Source organism: Camelus bactrianus, chromosome 2 (genome assembly GCF_048773025.1).
Source record: "Camelus bactrianus isolate YW-2024 breed Bactrian camel chromosome 2, ASM4877302v1, whole genome shotgun sequence".
Lineage (NCBI taxonomy): Eukaryota > Metazoa > Chordata > Mammalia > Artiodactyla > Camelidae > Camelus > Camelus bactrianus.
The window spans coordinates 85670428-85693432 of record NC_133540.1 but is presented as its reverse complement, the minus strand read 5'-3'; the positions used below and the strand labels follow the sequence as shown (position 1 = coordinate 85693432).

The 23005-nt window shown below is 37.5% G+C and overlaps 1 protein-coding gene across 9 annotated transcripts in view; it reads right to left on the bottom strand.

The window, feature by feature from the left end:
- Positions 1–22565, bottom strand: part of MTHFD2L (methylenetetrahydrofolate dehydrogenase (NADP+ dependent) 2 like) — a 115194-nt gene extending 92629 nt beyond the window's left edge. For 3 of the 9 annotated variants that reach the window (XM_074345073.1, XM_074345089.1, XM_074345106.1), the window contains exons 1-3: positions 22202–22565; positions 6541–6725; positions 5790–5912 (exon numbers count right to left, since the gene is read on the bottom strand). In XM_074345073.1, the coding sequence (XP_074201174.1) occupies positions 5790–5912; positions 6541–6725; positions 22202–22350 (457 nt within the window). In that variant the 5' untranslated portion in view covers positions 22351–22565. Of the gene's footprint in view, positions 1–5789; positions 5913–6540; positions 6726–16554; positions 16601–18567; positions 20346–21874; positions 21923–22201 lie in introns of those variants that run through there. The other 6 variants (XM_074345081.1, XM_074345098.1, XM_074345097.1 and 3 more) reach the window with 6 other exon arrangements.
- Positions 22566–23005: the final 440 nt, after the last annotated feature.

The following is a 23005-nucleotide window of genomic DNA, read 5'->3' as shown; positions in this document are numbered from 1 at the left end:
TTGAACCCTTTTAAACCAAATTCACCCCGTGCCAAATCCCGCACTATGACAAATATTTATAGCAAATTTTCAGTGTGTTTCAAGCTTGTGGATATTATAATTCCCCTTTTGTTACTTTGGTCTGAAAAGAATGTCACTGGTCCCCAACTTTTAAAGACCATCATTCCCACTTTACTTTTCACAGTACGTACTGATACAGATACTTGTGGGAAGGGAATGTTGCCTAGCATTTTAGCAAAATAAAGTTGCTGCCCACCATCAAGCCAGCAGCCACTGCTGCTGCCCCACCCCCTGCCTGACAGTGTGCCCTGAGGAGAATTCAGGATGGAGAAAAACAGGAAACACTCTGTGTCCCGGGTACTGATGCTAGATAGTTAAGATGCATAGCTAAGGAATAATTTCAGTGAGCCCAGACTCTTGCATCTTCCCATAGAAAACCACTAAAGTCATTCACTTGCGATGTCTGGTTTTTGTGATTAGCAGTAAGCTTTTGATATTCAACTACATGTTTCCCACCCCCCTCCCCCAGCAAAAACTCCTAGATATCCTAGCTTCTTCCGTACCTCTTCTGAGCAGCTTCTCAGAGCTAAGAGTCTGTCTCCCAGGCAGTAGTCCTCAGAATGTTCCCAAATAAAACTTAACTCTCAACTTTTACGTTGTGTATTTTTCTTTGGTTGACATACTCTACAAATTATATTACTCTTAATATAATATCAGTTTAATAGATATAACTCAATAAAAGCTAAAAGCAAATAATGCCTAATTAGGAGAAAAAATATATATATAATGTGAATAGCAGACATCATTCTGGCCTTGACATGATGACGACTTACTGATACTGACAGAATCTGTGCTCAGTCGTGCAGGAGTAGGGAAGCAACCTCATATGACTGCTCTATTTCTCCCTCTTTGTAGGATCAGCTACAGGACAGACAGGCCATACGACTGTGGACGCACAGTTGCACCCTCAGTACTTCCAGTCCTGACCAGAGTCACACAGCTCCTGAGCATAAACATGGGTGTAAGCCTGTGACAGACTCATTATCACCAAATGGAGAACAGAATTCTCTCTCATTTCTTTGCTTTGTATCCAAATGAGATGCATGGAAACTGCTTGTATGCTCTCTTTAATCCTTATGCAAGCTAGTCCTCCAACATCAGGTTTCTAATTCTAATTTACAATTTCTTTTGCTTAAGATATTGTCCTAATTGTAAAAAATAATCTCCGATTTATATCACGAAATAATGTGGAATCCAGATGTTAACCGAATGACAAAAAATTAGAGGTAAAATCGACTAGAATCATTTCATTTGTTCATTTGCTCATCATTTCGTTGTAACAATCTTAGAAGACACGTACAGGAGAGGCTATTTCAACCACTTGCACATAGCCAACTGTTGGGGCTCAGGGTAGGCCACCCAAAAATATGCCTCAATGGCACATTAATTATTTTGAATTTGTTACTTAAGAAAGAGCCGTTGTAAGAGGGGACACTCTGACCCTCCTCTGTCCCCTTGAAAGGAGAAAATAAATCTCACATGAAAGGCACACTCCCTGCATCTGGGGGTAGGACACCCTTGTTGCCAGAGACAGGGAATTCAGGGCAAGAATCCTATGTAAATAAAGCTCGCGACGCCTTTAACTTACCACCTCAAGCCCAAATTCTGTTTAGTAGATGTCTTAGAAAGCTTTTAGATTTAGATTTTTCATGAATTAAGCACCCAAGGCCTAATTTTCTTTGTCCTGTCAATTCCTCACAAATGTATTATTTGTCTAAAAAGTATAAAAGCTGCCTGCTTTGGCCACTTCCTAGGTCACATGTCTGTGGGACCTCCATGTGCATAAATTAAAATTTCTTAAAAGTTTATTTATCTCCTGTTTATTTGTGTTGTGTATTAGTCCAGCCACAAGAACTCAAGAGAAGAAGAGGGGAGAATTTCCCCCTCCCCAGCACAATCTACCAAAATGACTAATGAGTTCCATGTCTTCTTAAAATATGCAGGTTGATGCCCGGGGCTTGCTGAAAGAATATCAGAAAGTAGTTAATAAGCTACTCCTGCTCCTACCAGTTGAATTTCATGATAATCAAGAGACAATTGTGTGTATTTCTCATCTGTTTTTGCCAGTTCTTTCACAGTAAATTATGAAATTTAATTTAAAACAGTATAAACAAACAATTATTTCTATGAAGACTAATTTGAATATTCTTGAAACACTCTTGAGAACTAAAAAGAATTAATAATGACTTAGATAAAAGCAAGACAGCTATTAAGATTGGGAGACATTTTAAAAATACAGATGTATTTTAGATATTTTTACCTCAAACTGAAAATTATAGGCAATGAATCATAGGTGTTATTAATGCCAAAAGATAGTGCAAAATTCCTAACAGTAGTTTCCAAAGAGTCTTGGACCTTGTAGGGAAGCACAGTTTGCCACCCCACAATGTCTCTTTGGCATGAGGATAATTTTAGGCTGATTATTTTTAAGAAACAGAAGACTCAGTAAGTCTGTCTTTTTGCCTCCCCTTTGGCTGCCTAAAGAATCTAGATAAAGGACCTGTTCCCAGAATAGAGCTACCACCAGAGATAACTGCAAAGAAAATGGGCCGGGGTGGTGGGGAAAACTCAGCAGGGTCTGAAGATCAGAGTCCATTTTGTGTCCATTGTCCTTACGTGGCCCAGCAAACATTTGTTTTTGCATCTGCAGGTGAACTGCCTTCCTCCCCTTTAAGGTCCCAAAGCACTACCACCAATGCCTTCTTTTCTCTTAGCTGAAGATGGTATTTAAGGTGAGGGCTTCAGCCATTTCAGCAAGTTACTCAGTTTTCCTGGGTCTCTCCCATGTACACATGTTATTAACTTTTGTTTCTTTTCCTCATGTTAATCTGTCTCATATCTATTTAACTCTTAGATCAGCCAGAAGAAACTAGAAGGGAAGAGGAAAATTTCTTCCTTCCCGACAACCTACATCAAAAGATTGGTGAATTAATATTTAAATGTTTTATGTTATAATGCTATGTTTAAGATAAAATGCCTTGTTTTATGATTTCCTACTTTATCCAACTTTTTCTATTAACCAAATTACATATCCCAGTGTAATGTAGGTGAATAGGTTAAGTAATACAGAAGAGTCCCCTCATCTGTAAGATGAAGAAGATAATTCCTACACATAAGGCTAGGCTGTTTTGAGGATTCAATAAAATTATCCATATAAAAGAACACCTGCCACGTAGTAGCACCTGTTACTCACCAGCTAACACTGACATGCGGTGAGAGTGGTAACATAATGGTAATGGAATGAGGGGCCAGTCTGCCTGGACTCACATTCCAGCTCCATTACCAGCTCTGTGAGCTTAGGGGCAGTTATCTAACCTCTCTGTGCCCCAAATCCCTCATCAGTAAAATGCATATAATAATAGCTCCACCTCCATAGGGTTATTATGAGGATTCAATGAATCAATAATGTAAAGTGCCTGAGACATAAATGCCTGACATAGTAAATTTTGGTTATTTTGTATATTATTGGCTTTTCAACTAGATATAAAATTGTCGTTTCTCAGAGAATCCAGATATTTTTTTATCACCATGTCCCTTTAGCTCTATGCTTCTCACTCTCAAACACAAGACTTGAGAAATTTCAGTACAGAGAGATCAACAGTGCCATCTAGTGGCAAATTGCTAATAAATTCAACAAAGAATATTGCCCATAAAGGGGTAAAATTTCTTACAGATATGAATTTAATTTTTAATTTCCAAATATTTGGAAAATTTTTACATGTTTACATGTTTTTATAACTATCTGAATGTATTTCAAATACAAGTGAAGGAAATTTAAAAACTGCAAACCACAAGAAGAAGATTGTGAGACAAATACAGTACCAAAAAAAAAAAAAAAAAAAAGATCTTGTTTTGCATGAGCCAAAAACTGGGCTTAAACCCAAATGCCAAAATTTTTGGGACAGATCTGTGATGTTAATTAAACTCCTGATATTTTCTAGACCTTAACTTCCTATGATATGAAATGAGTGTGCTGTACATGTTGAATGCCTTTTATAGTTGTAAAAGTAAGTGATAAATCACCATGCTAATTTTAACATGATGAGTCTATAGTATTATCTGTCAGAAGCATTTTTCTTGGGGGGAACCTTGATAACTTCTAAGATCCTTTCCAATTTTTTAATTTTTTTAAATCCCGCCATATCAAAAGAAAATAATTAAAAATGTGAGTTTTTGTTGTAATTTAAATAGCACAAATGTTATACACTGAGACAGTAAGTTATATTATTGCATAAATTAAAATATTAATACCATACAAAGATCCTAAGTAATATCATACAGCTCTACTTTCTGCAAGTCAAACTTACACAAGAATTCAAAACTGCACCAAACTACCCTAATCCATAATATTCAAGCAATCCTTGCTTTGCTCATTGAATATGCACGAATTTCAGAGCCACAATTCAGTCAAGCACCACCAGTCTTCCAGCAACACAGTTTGAATTTCAGTTATCATGGCATATTAACTGTGAGTGATTATATAAGCGCTGCCAGCTCTTTGGTCCACAAATCACTATGTAAGTAACAGATGCGCATCATGATCAGTGACTAACATGTCACTTCTTTCAGAGTCTGTCGGTGATTGATCACGGCACATCTGTTATTCAGTTCAAACACAGACAGTAAATCATACTGCCTCCTTGTCTCCCAGTGATAAACTCACATGACATTTCACAGAAGCGGATAATCAGAAGAGGGAATGAGCCTGCAAAGATGAAGTGCAATGAAGAAATAAAAGGCGATGATTCTGGAAGTGAAAGCAGATGTGAACAGAAGAACTGATGGTGGCACAGCAAAGACAGAAGAGACCTAGGCCAGCATAAAGGTAAGAACCATGAACGTAAAAAACAAGATAAACCTGCTTCAGTAGATTTCTACCTGAATGTAAACGGGCTGTACAAGAAGTAGGCCATGACCCCAGAATGCTGACACTGCACCCTTTGAAGCCACGTAGCTACGCAGCCACAGGAACGTAATGAGGACAAACAGATCCAAATAAATGAGGAATGTGCTTGTGACAAAAAGGACAACAACACCCCAGAGAAAGTGACACCAGAATAAAACCTCACATTAAAGAAACTCTCAGAGACAGTTCATGACTTCAAAAGTACAAAGGACAAAACAGAAGCTGATCCAAACTTGGAAAGGAATATGACAGTTCAACTCACCAAGGCACAGAAAAGATGCTTAGAAAAGAGCAAGCGTTCCACATGAAGAGTTATAGGATGAGAGGAAGGAAGGTCAAACTCCTCTTGACAAGACTTTGCCGATGAAATAAGACACTTTAATTCTCAATGTTTCTAATGTTTTAAATCATAGTGTACTTAATATTAGTTTTACTATTTTTTCATGTCCTTATACATTTGCAAACCACAGTAAGAGAGTTTTTGATGTTTTGAGAAAAATTTTAAAGGTCACAGAACAATAGCTATTTTCCCACTGATTTATTTAGATCGCTTTGACCAGCTGCAGCAGACATAGTCATTTCTATGTTCTTGCACTGCTGTGCAAAGCCAGAACTGCACGTGTTGCCAAAGCCTACATTTTTCTTTCACAATTTTCAGTCATTGTAAATGTAAGTCTTTCAGAAATTGTCACCTATTATATGCTAATACAAGAGCTAGTCCCCTTCTGAACATATTTTATAAATTACTTGAGGTGTCAGGATATAATGTTGAAAGGTGTCCTTGCTCCTAACCGAACCAGACACGTAGAAGAGCATTATGTACCTGGCAGTGGCAACTGAACTAATATACCACTGACTCTTGGGTCCATGTTCAACTGATCAGTTATGTCCAAAAGTTCTTCCTGAGAAACGTCCTTAGGTTTTAGAATGATCTCACTACAGATACCTGGAAGAAAAACAAGTACAGAAAGTCACTCGACTAACAAAGATGTGTTTTTCCATTAGTGATGTTTTACAGCGTGTAATTGGCTCCCTCTGCTCCCGTCCCATGGGAAGGAAAGGTCCTTCTACAAAAATGATGTCCAAAGCACCATCAGAAGGGATTTCTCAAATAGTGCAGATGTTTTCTCATGATTCACATGCATTCTTTAGTCCAGGACCCCATGTGGCAAATTGCGTTTATTGCCGATAAGCTACTGTCAGTGGATTTAAAGAGAATAAAAACACCAATACTGCCACCGCCACTACCAAGCCAAGTTGGACAGAGTGCACTGGCCAGGTTTACCATGAGATTAAAGCAAATGTGACAAAAACAGGCCCTTTAAATGTAAAGTGTTGCTCTCACATTTCATCATAGGATCTGAAATCACACTGAATTGATTCAATAAGAAAATCTGAAGAAAAAGAATAAGAAATGAAAATAAACTTTGGTAACTAAATAATCTCTAATAATAATAATAATACATGTTATTCGAATAGCACTGAGTTGACAATTTTCATTCATAATTATCACACTTTGAAGTGAAACCAGAAAACATTATTTAGGAAAAAGCACAACTAAAACGCACGCCCACCTACAGCAGCGGCCGCTTTGACCTTCCTCCTGACGTAGGTGTGGCTGGCGGGGTCATCACCCACTAGAACGACGCTGAGGTGAGGCCTTCTGTTCCCAAAGGAAATCCAAGAGTCCACACCTTGCCGTATTTCTTTCTGGATTTGTTTGGCCATTTCAGTTCCTGAGATAATAACTGCATCATGTCTGTGGAAAACAAAGAGAGAAATGTAGTACTAAAAAGGCAATAAGGAACATTTGACCACATAAATTTAAGGTACAAGAGTGAACAAGACATCTTTGATTCCCCAAGTGAGCAACCGGAAATTGATTTTTTTCAAGTATATTCGACACATTCTTCAGGTTCAAAAATATATTATTAATTTTATGAAAGATTCCAACTAGGCTTTTTGGTTCTGCATTATAATCTATCTACAGTATACATTTCTTCATGACTCTCACTTCATGATTTTTTTTTTAAATTATCAAACTACATACTCAAGATCTGGACTAAAATATTGACGCTACTGAAGCCTCTGTTATTTTTTCAGAAGAGGCAGAGCAGCACAGTCTAGTTAAAACCAGCACCCATCTTCAAAGCCCCAGGCCATGGGGTACAGATGCAGCACCGTAGTCTTTTGACCCAAAGGCAAAGTCAGTTCACTTCTAATAGTATACCCTGTACAAGACCCCACAGTCATGAGCTCTGTACTACACAACTCTTCTAACGTACTCAAGGGAAAATGTTATTCCTCAGCTCCAGGACCACTGTGACAACAGCTGCCAGTCTTGCCATGCTCGTCATCGATCACAGTGGGGACCAGGCCAGTAAGCCCCACCCCCACACCATAGCATCACTTCTAATAGAAAAACTGTACAAAACTACCTGGCGGTTTATCAGTGCCTAAGGTGGTAAGAAACACTGTATGACAGATGACACATATCTATCTCTAGAAAGGCACAAAGAAATGCATTACAGGAAGACTTCCCTACTCTCCCTGACATCAGACTTGAAAGTAGTGAATTAATGTGGCTCCTACTGCACGTTTCGTTTTTAAAGATACCTGATAAAGTAACAGATGGTCCCTTCTTCCTGCTGCCCCTGTCCTTTCACTGTTGAAAGGCCTGATGAAAGCATGAACTGTATAGCACATGAGTATGACCCAAAATGCCAAATGCAGGTCAGTGAATATTGCGAAGAAGAGGAAAAGGAGGAAGAGGAGGAAGCAGAAGAAAAAGGGAGAAGAGAAAAACCTTATGGCACCTTCATTTTTTCAAGTACCTGGACACTTTTTATTTTCTAACAAGATCAGGCATCATGAATACCAGCCAATACAGACATAATGCAGATTTGCTGCCCCTCAGGGAAGTCAACTCCCCTCTCTAATAGGCTGGTGTACACATACGTAGACTCAGATCAATACTCCATTTCAGTCTGGCACCAGTGATCCACAGCGTTCATCCAGATTTACACAATTTTGTTGCAAACAGTGTTCTGCTAAGAAATGATTCTGAAATGTGGTCTATGGATACATGTATCAAAATTGCCTGGGAAGCTTACTGAACTTGCAGATTCCTAGACCCCACGATCACACCCATGATTCAGAATCCATGGAGGGGGCCTGGGAATCTGCACATCTAACAGGTTCCCACAGGTAATTCTTGTACATGACCATGTTTGAAAATCATTTCTTCAGTTCAACACAAAAGTATATTTTAATAATAATCGTAACTGTGGGTAAACAATTTGAGCAAATAAAATGATTGGTTAGACATTACAATTATAAGTACACTCTACTTTTGATTTTAATTTTGTCTGCTTTTCACTGAAAATTTAATAGCTTTCAAGACATGAAAGGTCATTGTAAGTTCAGTGTACCAATCTTACTCCACTGTCCTAATTTTATAATAGCTTTATTAGGGTGTAACTGACATACAATATACTGCATATACTTAACGTGTACAATTTGATGTTTTAATGTGTGTATATACCTGGGAAACCATCACCAAAATCAGGAAAATAAACATATCCATCACCCCCAAAAGTTTCCTGGTAATCCTTTTTTAATCTCACCATTCCATCTGTCCCTGCCATGTCCCCATACAACACTGATCTGCTTTCTGTTGCTATATATTAGTTTGTATTATCATGAATTTTATAAAAATGGAATCATGCACTACATACTCCATTTTATCCAGCTACTTTGACTCAGCACAATTAAAATTCATTCATGTTGCTGCACATATCAGTAGTGCATTTCTTTTCATTGCTGAGTAGCTTTCCATTGTAACGACATACCAAAATGTGTATATCCATTTAATGGTTGATGGATATTTATGTTGTTTCCAGTTTTTAGTCATGACAAACAAAGCTGCTATAAACATTCATGGGCAAGTCTTGTATGCACATGCGCTTTCATTTCTCTTGAGCAAATATCTAGGAACAGAATGACTGGGTCATACGGTATGTTTAAATTTGTAAGAAACTGTCAATCTGTTTTCCAAAGTTGTATCATTTTACATTTCTGCAAGCAGTATACAAGAGTTCCAGTTGCTCCACATACTTGCCATCACTTGGTATGGTCAGTCTTTTAAATTTTGGACAATCTAGTGGCTATATGGCAGCATCTGACTGTACTTTTAATTTGCATTCCCCAGATGAATAATGATGTTGAGCACTTTTTTTCATGTGCTTATACAGCATCTGCCTATCTTCTTTGGTGAATTGTGTGATTTGAGTTTTTGCCCTTTAATATTGAATTTTGAGAGTTCTTCATATATCCTTGATTCAAGTCCTTTATAAGATATGTGATTTGACATATTTCCATTCTATTAACTGTGTCTTTGGATGCTAAGTTCTCAATTTTGATGTATTTCAATTAATTTTCCTTTTATGGTTTATGCTTTTGGTATTGTGTATAAGAAATTTTTTGCTTAACTCAAGGTCACATTTTCTCCAATGTTTCCTTATAGAAGTTTTATGGGTTTAGGTTACACATTCAGTTTTGTGATTTAGTTCTATTCCTAGTTTGATGAGGCTTTGTATCAGAATACTGTCAAATGCTTTTTCTGTGTCTATTAAGAAGATCATATAATCATATGCTTTTTTTGGTTTTAGTCTATTAATACGTTAAATTACATTGATTAATTTTCAAATGTGAAACCAACCTTGCAGTCCTAGGATAAACTTCCCACCTATCATTTCCAGATATTTTGGATTTCATCAAAATTTTAAGACAAAATGTTTGTACCTATGTACATGAGAGGTACTTGTAGATTTCCTTTCTTGTACTGTCTCTGCATGCTTTTGGTGTCAGGGTGATGCTGCCCTCAGGGAATGTGCTAGGAAGTATTCCATCCCCTTCAGATTTCCAGAAGAGTTTGTGTAGAATTCGTATTATTTCTTCCCTAAATGTTTGGTAGACTTCACCTGTGAAGCCATCTGGTCCTGGAGCTTTCTGTGTTGTAAGGTTTAAAACTACAAATTAATTTTTTAATATAGAGGGCTCTTCAGGTTATTTATTATTTCTTGAGTGAGCTTTTGTAGTTTGCCTTTGTACATTCTAGTAATTAGTATGTAATTACAATTATAGACTAAATCAAGTTAAGATAAAAATATATTCATTTTGAGTTTAAATTTTATTTTTCAGAACTAAGTAACAAACTTTTTCCACTATTTACTTTGAATTCCTGGTGCACATTTTTTAGTAATTCATTTAAGTAGAATTTTAATACTAAGAGAACAAGGACTCTTACATTAACAAATACGAAGGGCTGCAGACACTGCAAATAATTCAAGCATGACTCATTTATAAGGCAGTAAAAATTACTTTCTAAAAATTTATTGTGTCAGCAATATTCAGATAGGTAAAATACTCTACTATAGAAGCAAGTTTATCTGCTAATATACTAGAATTCACTCTTAAGAACATATATTTATATTTTAAACTATAAAGCCATCTGAGTTCTATGTTACATTTTATAGCATATGAATAGCAATACAGCTGCGCACACGTTTTATTAGCTGATTCTCTGTTAAACACAATGACTTATTCATGGGCTACTGTGAAACTGGCAATCACTGAGCATAAGTATCCAGGATACCGATGCCCTAGATACTACAGAGCTGTGTCAACCTGAGGATGGTGGAGGTAACAATGGCGTAAACTGATTCATCACTTCCATGAAGACAGTCTATCTACAGATGAAACTTGACTACACCTTCTGTGTTGGGGTCTGAGGTGACAGGGCTTCCTTTACATCACAGCACTGACGTGCTAAGTCAGTTTGCTAATTACAGCTGAAATGGTAAAGCCTGGCCTCGCTGGTGTTTATGAGTAAACACGCATAAGACTCCCATCCAATTATGTATACGGACTTAGAGCATTTTCAGTAGCAACTGGTCCATTCCACTGATTCCCTCAGTCACTGCAGAGCCTCGCAACTCCGGCTCTGTGGGAGACGTGATATAAAGATAAATGAAGCAACTTGGGATTAGCGGAGGTCCAACAGGAGGGTGCCTGTATCAGCTGATATGCTGGAAGGACTGGTAAACACACACATTCATAGCTCACATAAAAGACTTTAGTGCATAAGGAGATGAGATTTTTTTTTCAACACACATATTGGTGAAAAATGTTAAGTATCAGCAACAACCCAAATTTCCAGCCACAGAAGCATACAACTCCTAGGAATTCTCCCTGGCTCAAGTCTTGAATTCTGCCAATCCATTTTCCACACTGCAGCCAGAGTGATTTTCCAAATGGAATCATATCACTTCCCTCATTAAATCCACATGTCCAATTTTTATTAATTTAATAAATACATATTGAAATCAACTATATGCCAGGCACTATTCTAGGCACCAGGAATATAAATAATATGGAACAAATGGGCCACTTTCATGAAAATTATATTCCAGTTAGAGAAGACATAAGCAAATTTTTTAAAAAAGCAAATATTTAACATATCATATGTATAAACTGAAAGAAAAGGCATACCTGGAGGCCAGAATTACCATGTTACATAGGTGGATTAAGGTGTCACTTCTCTGATTAATCAGGTGGCATTGAAGGAAATGAAGGAATATGTTACGTGGTTATCTGGAGAAAAGAATTCTAGGCTAAATTAGGAAGTACACAGCAAGCACAAAAGACTTAAGGCAGGAGCATGCCTGGCATGTCTGATGAATAACAAGGAGGCCAGTGGCTGCAGTGGAAAGAACAAATGGACCAGAACAGGACATGAAGTCAGAGAAGTAGTGTGACATCAGATCACACAGGGTTCGACAGGCCTTCAGAAGGACATTTGCTTTTATTGTGAGATAGAAAGCTGTCTAGAGATTTTGAGGAGTGCCATTTCCTAATTTAGTGATAACTGGTTAAAATGCGGAGGACATACTCAATGGAAGGAAGGGGGGAAGCAGGGACACCAGTTAAGAGGCTAGTGTGGTATCCCAGGCAAGGGATGATGGTGGCTTGGACAAGGCGGATAGCAGTGGAGGTGCTAAGTAGCCTGATTTAGAATCTATTTTGAGGCTGGGGCCACTGGGAGATTAGGTGTAGGGTGTGAGAAAAAGAACACGAGTCAAATATGACTCCAAAATTTTTGACCTGAGAAACTGAAAAATGGGAGTTTTAACTCAAATCCAAATGTCCTGTGGCTTACACACTCCTGCATGAGCTTTCTTCAGCCTCACTGTGCTCACCAAGTCCCACACTACACATAGCTAAATCTCAGCTTATCAACCGCACCAGGTTCTCATTCCTGAGAATTCACTTGTACTATTCCCTCGACTTGAAACGTTGTTCTTCCTTAATACCTGAGAGTATTTTGCACATTGTATATGTTTATTAAATATCTGTGGAATTCTCAGACTTAAATTTTTATTATAATTTGCACAATTTGTATTTTTTACTATGCAGCCACTGAAAATAATTAACTATAAAAACATCAATATATGAAAATGTTCATTGTATAAAATTAAGTGAAGAAATTAAATGAAAAATTGTAGGTTCATAATTATAACTGTTAAAATGTGAATGCATATGACTAAAGATTAAAAGGGAATACATAAAATAAAATGGTGAAATAGGTAGTATTCTGGATATTTATCTTTCTATCTTAAAATATTTTAAATGTTATCAAATAGATCTTGAATTATATTAAATGAGTAGATGCAAAATATAAAACACATGAAAAGAAAACAATTATAGTAAAATTAAAAACCTTGTCATCCAGTTTAAGAAAAATAGTATCATCATCACTGAAATTGTCTATATAACCCTCCCCTACCAAAAACTTTTTCCTTTCTCATAGAGTTAAATATGATCCTGAAATTTTGGTTTATAATTCCATTGTTCTTTTTTACCATTTAACCTAATGTTTCTATCTCTAAACATTAAAAATATAACAATATACATTATTATTATAATAATATACACCGTATATACTATGTGTGATAATTTATAATATACATGATCTACATGACATCTATCACATTTATATATGTATATAATATGAAATATGAGAATATTTCACTAACGTTTACACCCAGGAATAGAATTGCGGGATTATAAGATCATTTATGTATGTTCAATTTATGCCATCTTGTTTTCCAAAGTGATTGCACTAGTTCACAAGTCCACCAGTAGTATTTAAGAATTTCTATTGCTCTACTTCCTTGATTTTGTCAAAGCTTTTAATTTAACCAATTAGTTAATGGAATTTTGTTGTGATTTTAATATGCATTTCCCTGATCACTACAGGTTGGGTATCTTATAGGTTTAATGGCCATTTGGCATTCCTCTTGATGGAATGCCTGTTCATCTCTTGACCATTTTTCTAATGAATTATTAGCCCATGCCTAATTTGAAGTAGTTATTTATGCATTCTGAATATTAATCTTATATTAGTTATATCTGTGTATCAAGTATCATAGTATGTGGCTTGTCTTTTCATTTATTAAATGGTTACTTTTGATGAGTTCATGATTTTAATGTGAAACTCAACCATCTTTGCCTCTAGTGTCCACTTTTTGTCTCTTAAGAAAATCTCCACCATTTCTGACACAATTTCTTTTACAGAACACAACAGGACTCAGTTAAGACAGACTGGCTAAGGAATTGTCAGGAACTTTCTGAGATTCTGTATAGGCTAGACCTAAAAATCCCACAGGGTTTAATTAAAATATCTATAAAGAGCTTCTGCTGAGCCTTGATTAGGAATCTCTGATTTATGCCCCCATTACTCTCAAAGCAGGAATCCCCACTCTAGTATTCCTGATAGGGGGTCAGCTACTTTCCATATAAGGAAACCTGTGAAGCATATGTGCTCGAAACTGGTCATAGGACTCTTTATCCATAATAATGTGCAAATAAGCTAGAATCTACCAAATAAAGTATAAATTGATAACAAATTAACAAATATAAACAGTTTTGTAACTTAATTAAAAAACTTTTGTGAAGTTTATATTGAATACAAAAAAAATTTCATCACAGCAGAATGTATTCTCTTTATTCCCTACATCAGATTTTAGAAATGTATTTAAAAATCTATTTTGTAAATGAGTCCAAAAGACCTAAAAGCGTTGCATTTTATTCAAAATTTGTTGAAAATTGTTAATCAATATATTAAAAAAAAATAGACCAAGGCAGATGGGACTTCAGATTTGAAACTTTTAGTGAGTTGCAATCACTGAAATCAAAGCTTACAAACAGAAATGTTTCCCTTCAAAAGCAAGGGAAACACTGAACTAATTAAACAATGATGGCTCAAATAATATACAAGTGATTTTGAAATTCTATTGTTGTGTGTTGAATTGTGACCCTAAGAAGGTATGTTCAAATCCTAATCTCTGGTATCTGTGAACTTTTCTGGAAATAAAGTATTTGCAGATGTAATTAAGATGGAGGATGAAGTCATACCGGCGTGGACCATTAATCCAGCATGACTGCCGTCCTTGTAGGAAGAGAAGACACAGGCAAGAGAGCCATATGACCACAGAGGCAGGGGTGGAGTCCCACAGTTATAGACAAGGAAAACCAAGGACTGCCAGCAACAACAGGCTAGAAAAGCATGGTCCTGCCAATACGCTGGTTTCAGATTTCTAGCCTCCACAAATGTGAGGATACATTTTTTGTTGTTTTAAGCTGATGGGGTTCAGGGCAAGTTGCCCCAAGATGTGCCACACACATTATTTCATGCTGAAACAAGCAAGGGCCAAAAGACTCAGGAATAATGTTTGAAATTCCTCCTAAATGCCTAAGAGAATTTAAGATAGGAGGCCTGGTTCAGGAAGGTGCTGTCACCACAGATAACCATGGTACAACCACAGATAAACATAGTAGAGTATGAACTAGGTGTGGTAGACAAGGAGGAAGCTGGCAAGACCCATTTGATCAAAGTCTTTTCTGTGTCCCACTGTCTCTAGATGACCCAGCAAACATTTAACAAACAGTAACTCTTCACCTTCCTTACTTCTCTTTTCCCAGACCCTTACCTTCTTCTCCTTAGTCTAGAATAACATACAAACCTCATCTTGCCTTACTGTCTTAGGAATTCTCCATGTTTATGTGAATTTCCCATACGTACATAATAACCTTGATTTTCTCCTGTTCATCTGTCTTATGTCATTTTAATTACCAGCTCAAGGAACTGAGAGACAAAAGAGGGGAATATCGTCTCCTCCACAAAGCCATCTAGTTTGCGGTACTTTGTTTATGGTAGACTTAGTAAACAAATACATCTACAATCCAATTTAAAATGTTCTAATTGTGGGAAGAGCTTTTGATAAAGTTCCTATTTTTCACTGAATAAATTTATAGTTTGTAATTTAATGGAATACAACTGAGAAGACCTATCATTTACTGCATCTATAAATAATAAAATATTTTAAATCATAAATAGGCACAACTTATTTGATAACTTTTATCTTAAGTATTTGTCAAAGAAAGGTACTTTGAAAGGAGACATGCAGATAGCACCTGTGAAAATTATTTAGGTTGAAATATCTTCACATTCAATATTTTAAAAACTAGAATTGAGACTATGTTCCCTTTAGCAGTTTGTTCTGCGTTTACCAGGTGCTTTAGCATCTGCAGAGACAGTATTTTTAAAACCATAAAAATACTACTGTCTAAAGAAAAGAGTAATTAAGAAAACTGCAGCAAATTTAACTTCTTTTTTTTTTCAGAAAAGTATCAGAAACTAGGTGTTAAAGGAAGATATGGCTAAGAAACTGATTCAAGTTTGGTTGACCCCTGAGCAAAATGTGTTTGCACTGCGTAGGTCCACTTGTTCTTAGATCTTTTTCACTAAAAAGGTACCACAGTGCTACATGATTCCCAGTTGGTTGAATCTGAGGATGCAGAACTGCAAATACAGAGGGCCAACTGTGAAGGTTTCTGACTGTGTGGAGGGTCAGCATCCCTAACCTCTGCATTGTTCAAGAGTCAACTGCATGGGAATGTGCACCAAGAATGTGTCACATGTTAAAAGTTAATATTTGCTTAGTTAACACAAACATTTAAGGGTATTAATAAAAATTAAGATAAAAAACTTAAACTGTCTTAATGTATAAGGATGTAAATTACCTTTTAAAAATGTTAACTTTGAAAATAGTTTTGAATAGAATTATTTTATAGGTTGCCTAATATAAATCAATAAATGTTCTAAATATGTAACTTTCATCACTTTTTACTCTTAAAAATTTGCTGGTTTCATCAAAAAATTATATAGTCACATTGCCATTAATACACATCAAAAGTGAAGTCAATTTGACCCCTTAGATAGCTTTCATACAAGGCACCCTGTCATTACTTGCTCAGGTGACATTTCCTAAAAAGGCAGAAATGTTGCAAGTCACCCCCAGAGAAGGCAGGACTTCTCTTTAGCACTTTATTCTCTTTCAGTACTTTATTCTCACCCCATTGCTAGGCTAGCACTAAGTGTGACTTCATTAGGAGGCAATAAATCAGAGTGGAAGGCGGATGGGAGGAGGTTAGTAGGGCAACACAATTCAGTACAAATTACTCACCCAAAGCCAGAAGTCCTGAGTCCCAGCCCTGGTTCACCCTTAGTAGCTATAATGAAATTGGACAAGTCACTTAACTGCTCTCAAAGGCTTGCAATTTCCTCATCTATACAATGGGAATGTTCTCTGTTGACCTTACATAAGAGAATTTGGCTAAGAGTTGATTGGCTGATTTGTAAAAATGGCTCTCTCTCCTAGTTTCTGTTAAGTAACAGATGGACACCTGTTCAGAGAACCAAAAGTAATTATGGCACCAGAAAGCCATCAGCATTTAGCGCTGTTTCTAAGAGCTTGATTACTTACCTATACTTTCCAGAAAATAAATTGTAACCATCCTAATCTATGGTTACTAAAACTAAATGAAGTGTTTAATTAACTAAAGCAAAGCAGTAAACAGGAGAGAAAAAAATCAGGACTTTCCTGTGTATCAAAACATTCCTTTACAAAATAGTAAAGTAACAGCAAATAAAATCTACCCAAGATCAAGAGTGTATCTAATTTGTATACTTGACATTTTGCTTCTGCATCTACGTTTTAATCTCACTTTCAACCACAACTTTAATTAGAGCTGCAGTAAATGGTTTTATGATCTACAAAGATGAAAAAGCCTAATACAATCATGAGCAATTTAAACATCTCTGCAGGTCTTAACAGTTTCATTGATATGAAATCCAAAGGAACCAGGGTAAAACTACACGTGGAATAAAACCAATCACTAGTACTAGGGAGCCTTTTGAAGTAAGTGAATGTTTTTAAAGTAAAAGAATACTTAGGAAGGTTAAGTTTAAGGCCTTTTAAAAACATTCATTTCATATCCTAAATACTATCTTACACTGTGAAGTAATTTTATCAGGAATTATACTTCTGCAAACCAATACAATGTAAAGCAAGTTCTTTTCATTAAGTATGACTGATATTCAGTTTTGTAACTTAACTCTTCCAGGGCCCTAACTTGTAACTTGGAACATCAGTAGCTACCTAAACACACATACTTTTTCAGAAAAATCTTAGATGCTAAGCTTTATACCATAAGAATCCTTGGCAGTCTGTTGAACCCTATGGACACCTTCTCAGAACAATCTTTTTAAATGTTTAATATAGGATATACAGGTTTACAAGGAAGCCAGTTTTATTGAAATACTGTTATCAAACATTTTTTTAAAAGCATTAAATAAAAGGATCTAGTAGCAAGTCTAATAACTACCATAATACCAGAGTAGTGGTGAGTGTGTATGTTTTGAGATCTCTGCCTCAACTCTGTGATATTAAAATATCTGTATTTTTACTGGAAACCTCACAAGTACTGCTAATACTACTGTGGTGTGTTGCCAACATTCATAATTGAAGAAAATGCTAAATTTATCAGAGGTTAGTGACCTCCCATCTAAGTTTAAGGAGGTCTAAATTCTTCTCATGCAGTCCCAGGTTACCTGGCGGTGAGGGAATCTGACAGTATTTAATATCTATATGCAAAATTAGTTTTCTTGACTCACAGGAGTTCTATGAGATTTAATAAATGTTTTGAAAAAGAGGAAAAGCAACAGTGAGATATGACAACAATTATAAATTGCATATAGAGTAAAGCACTGGGTTGCGTGCAGCTTCATATCCTGTCGTCACTATTTCTTGTGTTATCTTGGACAAGTTATTTAATTTCTCTATGTCTCAACCTGTTCTCAATCTGTTAATTGGGAATAGTAACAGTGTCTACTTCCTTCAGTTGTTGTAAGGACAAAGGACATACTGTATGTGAAAAATCCCATCAAAGTGCTTAACACAGAGTAAGGGATCATTAAATATTAAGAATTTTTCAACAACACAACTGGATTACTTAAAGGCAAGATGATATTCATTGCAAAGTTAATGATAAACAGCCAAGGGGGTGGGGCGGAAACATTTGTTTTAAACTATAATATGCCCCCACTTTAGAATTATGAATCTTTGAATAGTCTCTTAGCTCTAGGCATACCCTTTAATAAAAGTAATTATAGAAACTTATATAGAAAGTGAACAAACCTGGTTGGTATGACGTTGACAAGAACATGACCTGAATCTCAGAGTAAATTATTTCATGTTTCAAGGACTAGACATTAAACAACAGCAAGATGGTTATGTAAGTTATGGCCAATTGACTTAATATAGATGATGCAGCTAATAAAATGTTAGCAAAAACAATGGCAACACAGAAATGGTGAAACATTTAGGTTTGAAATCTAAAATGAAATAAGAACTGCTTGGAAATCAAAAATTGTAACCAGCTAGCTATCATATCTCATTCTCTTTAGAACATGTAAGGCATTACAATAGGAAAACCACTCTATAATATTGCCAACAAAATAAAACATGATTTTAAGAAACTGCCTTTGCTAGTCATTGGGACTAACTCTATCTTGGCTGAAATCAGGTTACGGAAAATCACCTTTAGTAATGGTCCTAACTGGAATCTGGGCCCTTCAAGCTTCACAAGAGGATAAAAAGATCTTTAAATCAAATAATTCTATGGCAGAGAGAGAAATACTGAGTAAGCACTAGAGGGGAGAGTCTAAAGGAAGCTTAACAGCCTTACTGATAAATTTTGTTTTTTAATTATTAAACACCCCACTCTACAAATCATGATTATTTAAACAACATAAACCGGAGTCTCTTACTAACTCCAAAAATATGGTTTTTTTTTTAAATGCCAGCCTAGCTATAAAAATTATAAAGCCATTAGCAGTGAGATAAAAAGAAAAGGTGAGGCTTCTATAAAGAGCTGTCGGTCAGCATACAAGATTTTACAAATACTAAAAGGAATCAGCAGGAGAGGAAAAATAAAGAGAATCTGGCAAATGAATGATTTTTGCAATCACTGAGCAACAGGATAAACATGGAACAAATGCTTGGGCTATCCATTTAGTTACTGAAAATGAATTCAGATAGGAGGATCTAAAGTGTAGGATCTGGGGAGGTCCCTGTTGTAGGACACCTGCAAATCTGCTTACAGCATGGCCTGAATGTGCGAAGTCTATAACCTCACCTCCAAATGGGACAGGCTGCTACCTGGCTCCATACACTGAAAAGCCCTATGCCAAAGATTCATGTGATGTTTATAACCCAAGGATATTTTTATTTATAAATCTCTCGTACAAAAAGGAAAAATGGAAAAAATTCGATCACTAAGAATGTTTTAACTTTTTGGCTGTTTAGGTAATTCAAGAAACAATAAGCTGCAACAAAAAGAAATAAATAGCTTATTTATTTCTATGACATTAAATATATTTTCTTCCAGTTAATAAGATCTAATTTCTCTTGAGAAAATAGGAAAAAAAATAATTGCAAATTTTAAAGGGAAAACCATTGAGAGGTTAATATTAAAAGATACTTCAAGATTCTGTACCTTTCAAATTTTGCCAAACATTATTTATTGAAATTCTGCTTATTAAAAAAACTCTCCCACTAAAAAAGTATTTATATGTTCAACTATTATAGGTATCTAATTAGTCAAAAATATGAAAAAATGATCAAAGTTTTTTTTCATTATTCATTTAAGGTGCTATAACTCAGAAACTGGTAATAAATCGGTTGATTGAAAACAGTATCACTGGGGAAAGAGCTTATAAAACTTAAAGACAATTTAACACTAAGGTTCAAATTTCAAGTCAGTAGGAATGATATCAGATTTTAAAAACACTCACTATGAAGAACTAGACAACTAACGTGTCACTACATATCAGAAAAAAGATGACTGAGGATGGGGACAAGTGGGGAGGCAGACAGTGGTGACCTCTGGAAGGAATCTCTTCTCTCTGCTGGTCCTAGAAGAGAAAAGAGACACCAATAAGCATCAACACACTGTCCGAATTCCTCCCCACCCGAGACCCACCAGTCCACAGGTGTTTCTCAACCTTACAGCCAACCTCACCTTCATATATGGTATTCAACACCAAGAGGACATCAAAAACACCACCTAATACTAACTTAACTGGTGCTGCCTTGAAAAAGTAAAAACTATCAAAAGTATTATTATTTTATACAGTTATAATTTGTATTAAATAGGGCTGAAACCAGCTGGGTTGAAAGTAATACTTCTTTATATTAAAAATAGCTTTCCAAAACTACTGCACTCAACTATTTTAAATTATAAAGAGGCCATTAATTTAATTTTTAAAAATCTGAATTTTCTGTGTGTGTGTGTGTGTGTGTGTGTGTATGGATATGTGTGGAGCAAGTGGCTACAATGAAATGTTGGGGTTGTAACTATTGTGGCTCCCATTCAATGTACATGGAGAAGATAGGGTGTTGGGGTCGTTTATTTACATTAGCTAACAAAGGGAAGTTAACCAGCTATACAATTTGAAAAAGGTTATCTGCACTCTGGAAAGAAGCCCAAAAATAACTGAAATTCAAAAAATAATTATCGAAATAAGAGTGACTATAGTACATAATTCCTTCATTTCTGTAGAACAAATAGAATTCTACAGAATCTTTTCCTAGGTAGTAGAATTGATAGTTCCAGACCAACTGGACAATTTTTTCAGACACTGAGAGCTTCCACAACCAGAACTCTGAATCTCTGTTATTTTCTCACATATACTTGAGAAAGACAAGTAGTAGTCACTATAAACTATGTCCAAAGTAAACCCCACAGGAAATACTGTTTTTAATATCAGTCACTCAAGACTAAGGTCCAAAATATACACAATGGGGGAGTTAATTTAAGTTAAATAAGCAGTAGCTCTGTCTTTCCACATTACTGATCATTACTTTCTTCCAGGTACAATGCTGAGCACTGGGGATACAAAAAGATGAGTAAGACATAATCTCTGTGAAGTAAAATATAAAACTGCAGTGAAAGCACATTTCTGGAGGCCCCGAAAGTCAGAAAACAGAATCTCTTCTGGACTCACTAGCTCTGCGTCAAGGGAATGTATTTTTAGCTTCTTAGATTTTAGTTTGTAACTACAAGTATATGACGGAAGGGTGAAGTGCTCCTGGGTACCACTGTGCAGAAGAGTTAAAAACCGAACTGTTCTGTATTTGCAACATGCCAGGCAGAAACAAGGTCCGAAGAGATGCAGTGAATGTAAAATTGATCACTTCAATCTACGATTTAAGAGATTCAGGAAGCGCCATACAGAAAAAGAATAAGGCAAGATTAATGTCTGTTGTGTGAAATCATTAAGGATTTTAGAGATGGAAAAGATATCAGTATAACTACCAACCAAGAAATTCAGAAACTCAAAGACTACTAAGCCAGCTGGACATCCCCGCTCCTTTGTCTACGAAACATGCCAATAACCAAAACAAAGTGTTTGAAACAAGAGACCACGTGTTTTTATGGCACCTTTCCTTGGGGCCTCAAAAGTCTTCCTGGATCACTCCACTGCACCTGCTGCAAAGATGGAACATTCTGGTGAACGCAGAGCACGTCCAAGGCGCCCGACTGGAGGCCGACGCACCTCCCCGCCGGGCCGCCAGGCCAAGTTCGGAGCCCAGGCAGGCCTCGCCCCCAGCCCCGCCGCGCCGAGCGACTGCCGTGGAGCCCCGGCCTCGCGCGCGAGGGCCTCGCCCGCGCCAGCTGCCGGCGCCCCGCCGCCCCTCCCACCGCCGGCGGCTTCGCACCCGGGTGCCCAGAATCCCGAGGAGGTCGAGCGTCCGGGAGCGCTCGTACCTCACACCGCTGCTCCGAAAGCCCCGGAACGCGCGTCCGGCCGCTCCCGGCGCCGGCGCGGCCAAGGGGGGCACCGCGCTCCCACCCAGCGCCGGCACTTGGCCTAGGCGGCCGCGGAGCAGCCGAAAGCCGCGGGCCGACACTGTCATGGCCGCGAGTCCCCGGCTTCTGGACCGAGGCGCCACCTCCCGCCGCTCCGGTCCCGCAGCGGCAGCCAGGCTCCGCCCCCACCCGGTACGCGTCCCAGCAGCAGCCGGGTGCCCGGGGGCTCCACGCAGGGGCGGGGTCAGGAGCAGAGCTCAGGGCCGGGGGCGGGCCCGAAGGAGCTCCGGGAGTGTCAGGGTGCGCGGCGGGACGCAAGCCGCGGGCGGGCCAGAGTACTGGCAGGTGCGTCAGGGAACTGGCGGCTTGCGGTGTGGCCCGGCGGCGACTCGGCTTCTCACCCACTGAGCACGCTAATGTTCCAGTAGCGAGGACACAGGGAAGGCGGCTAAACTAATTAGTTCAAGCAGCATCCCCCTTTTCTCCCAAACCAGCGCTCCACCCAGCAGCCTCCGAGGGTTCCTGGAATTTGATTTAAAGCAGGAAAAGTGTTTCTCACTCCCTTGTGAGACTTCGGGATACCTTGAGAGCCGGAGAAAGAAACACAAGTGTGAGTGTGTAGGAGTAAGAGGAGGACCTGGCTGAGCAAGGCCTGGATCTAAGGATTTCTATAGCTCTGCCTTTTCACCTCCACTTTGGTGAGAAAAGATTGGCCAATGTCTGTCACTTTCTAGAGTCTAGAGGCAGCGTAGGAACCTGCCT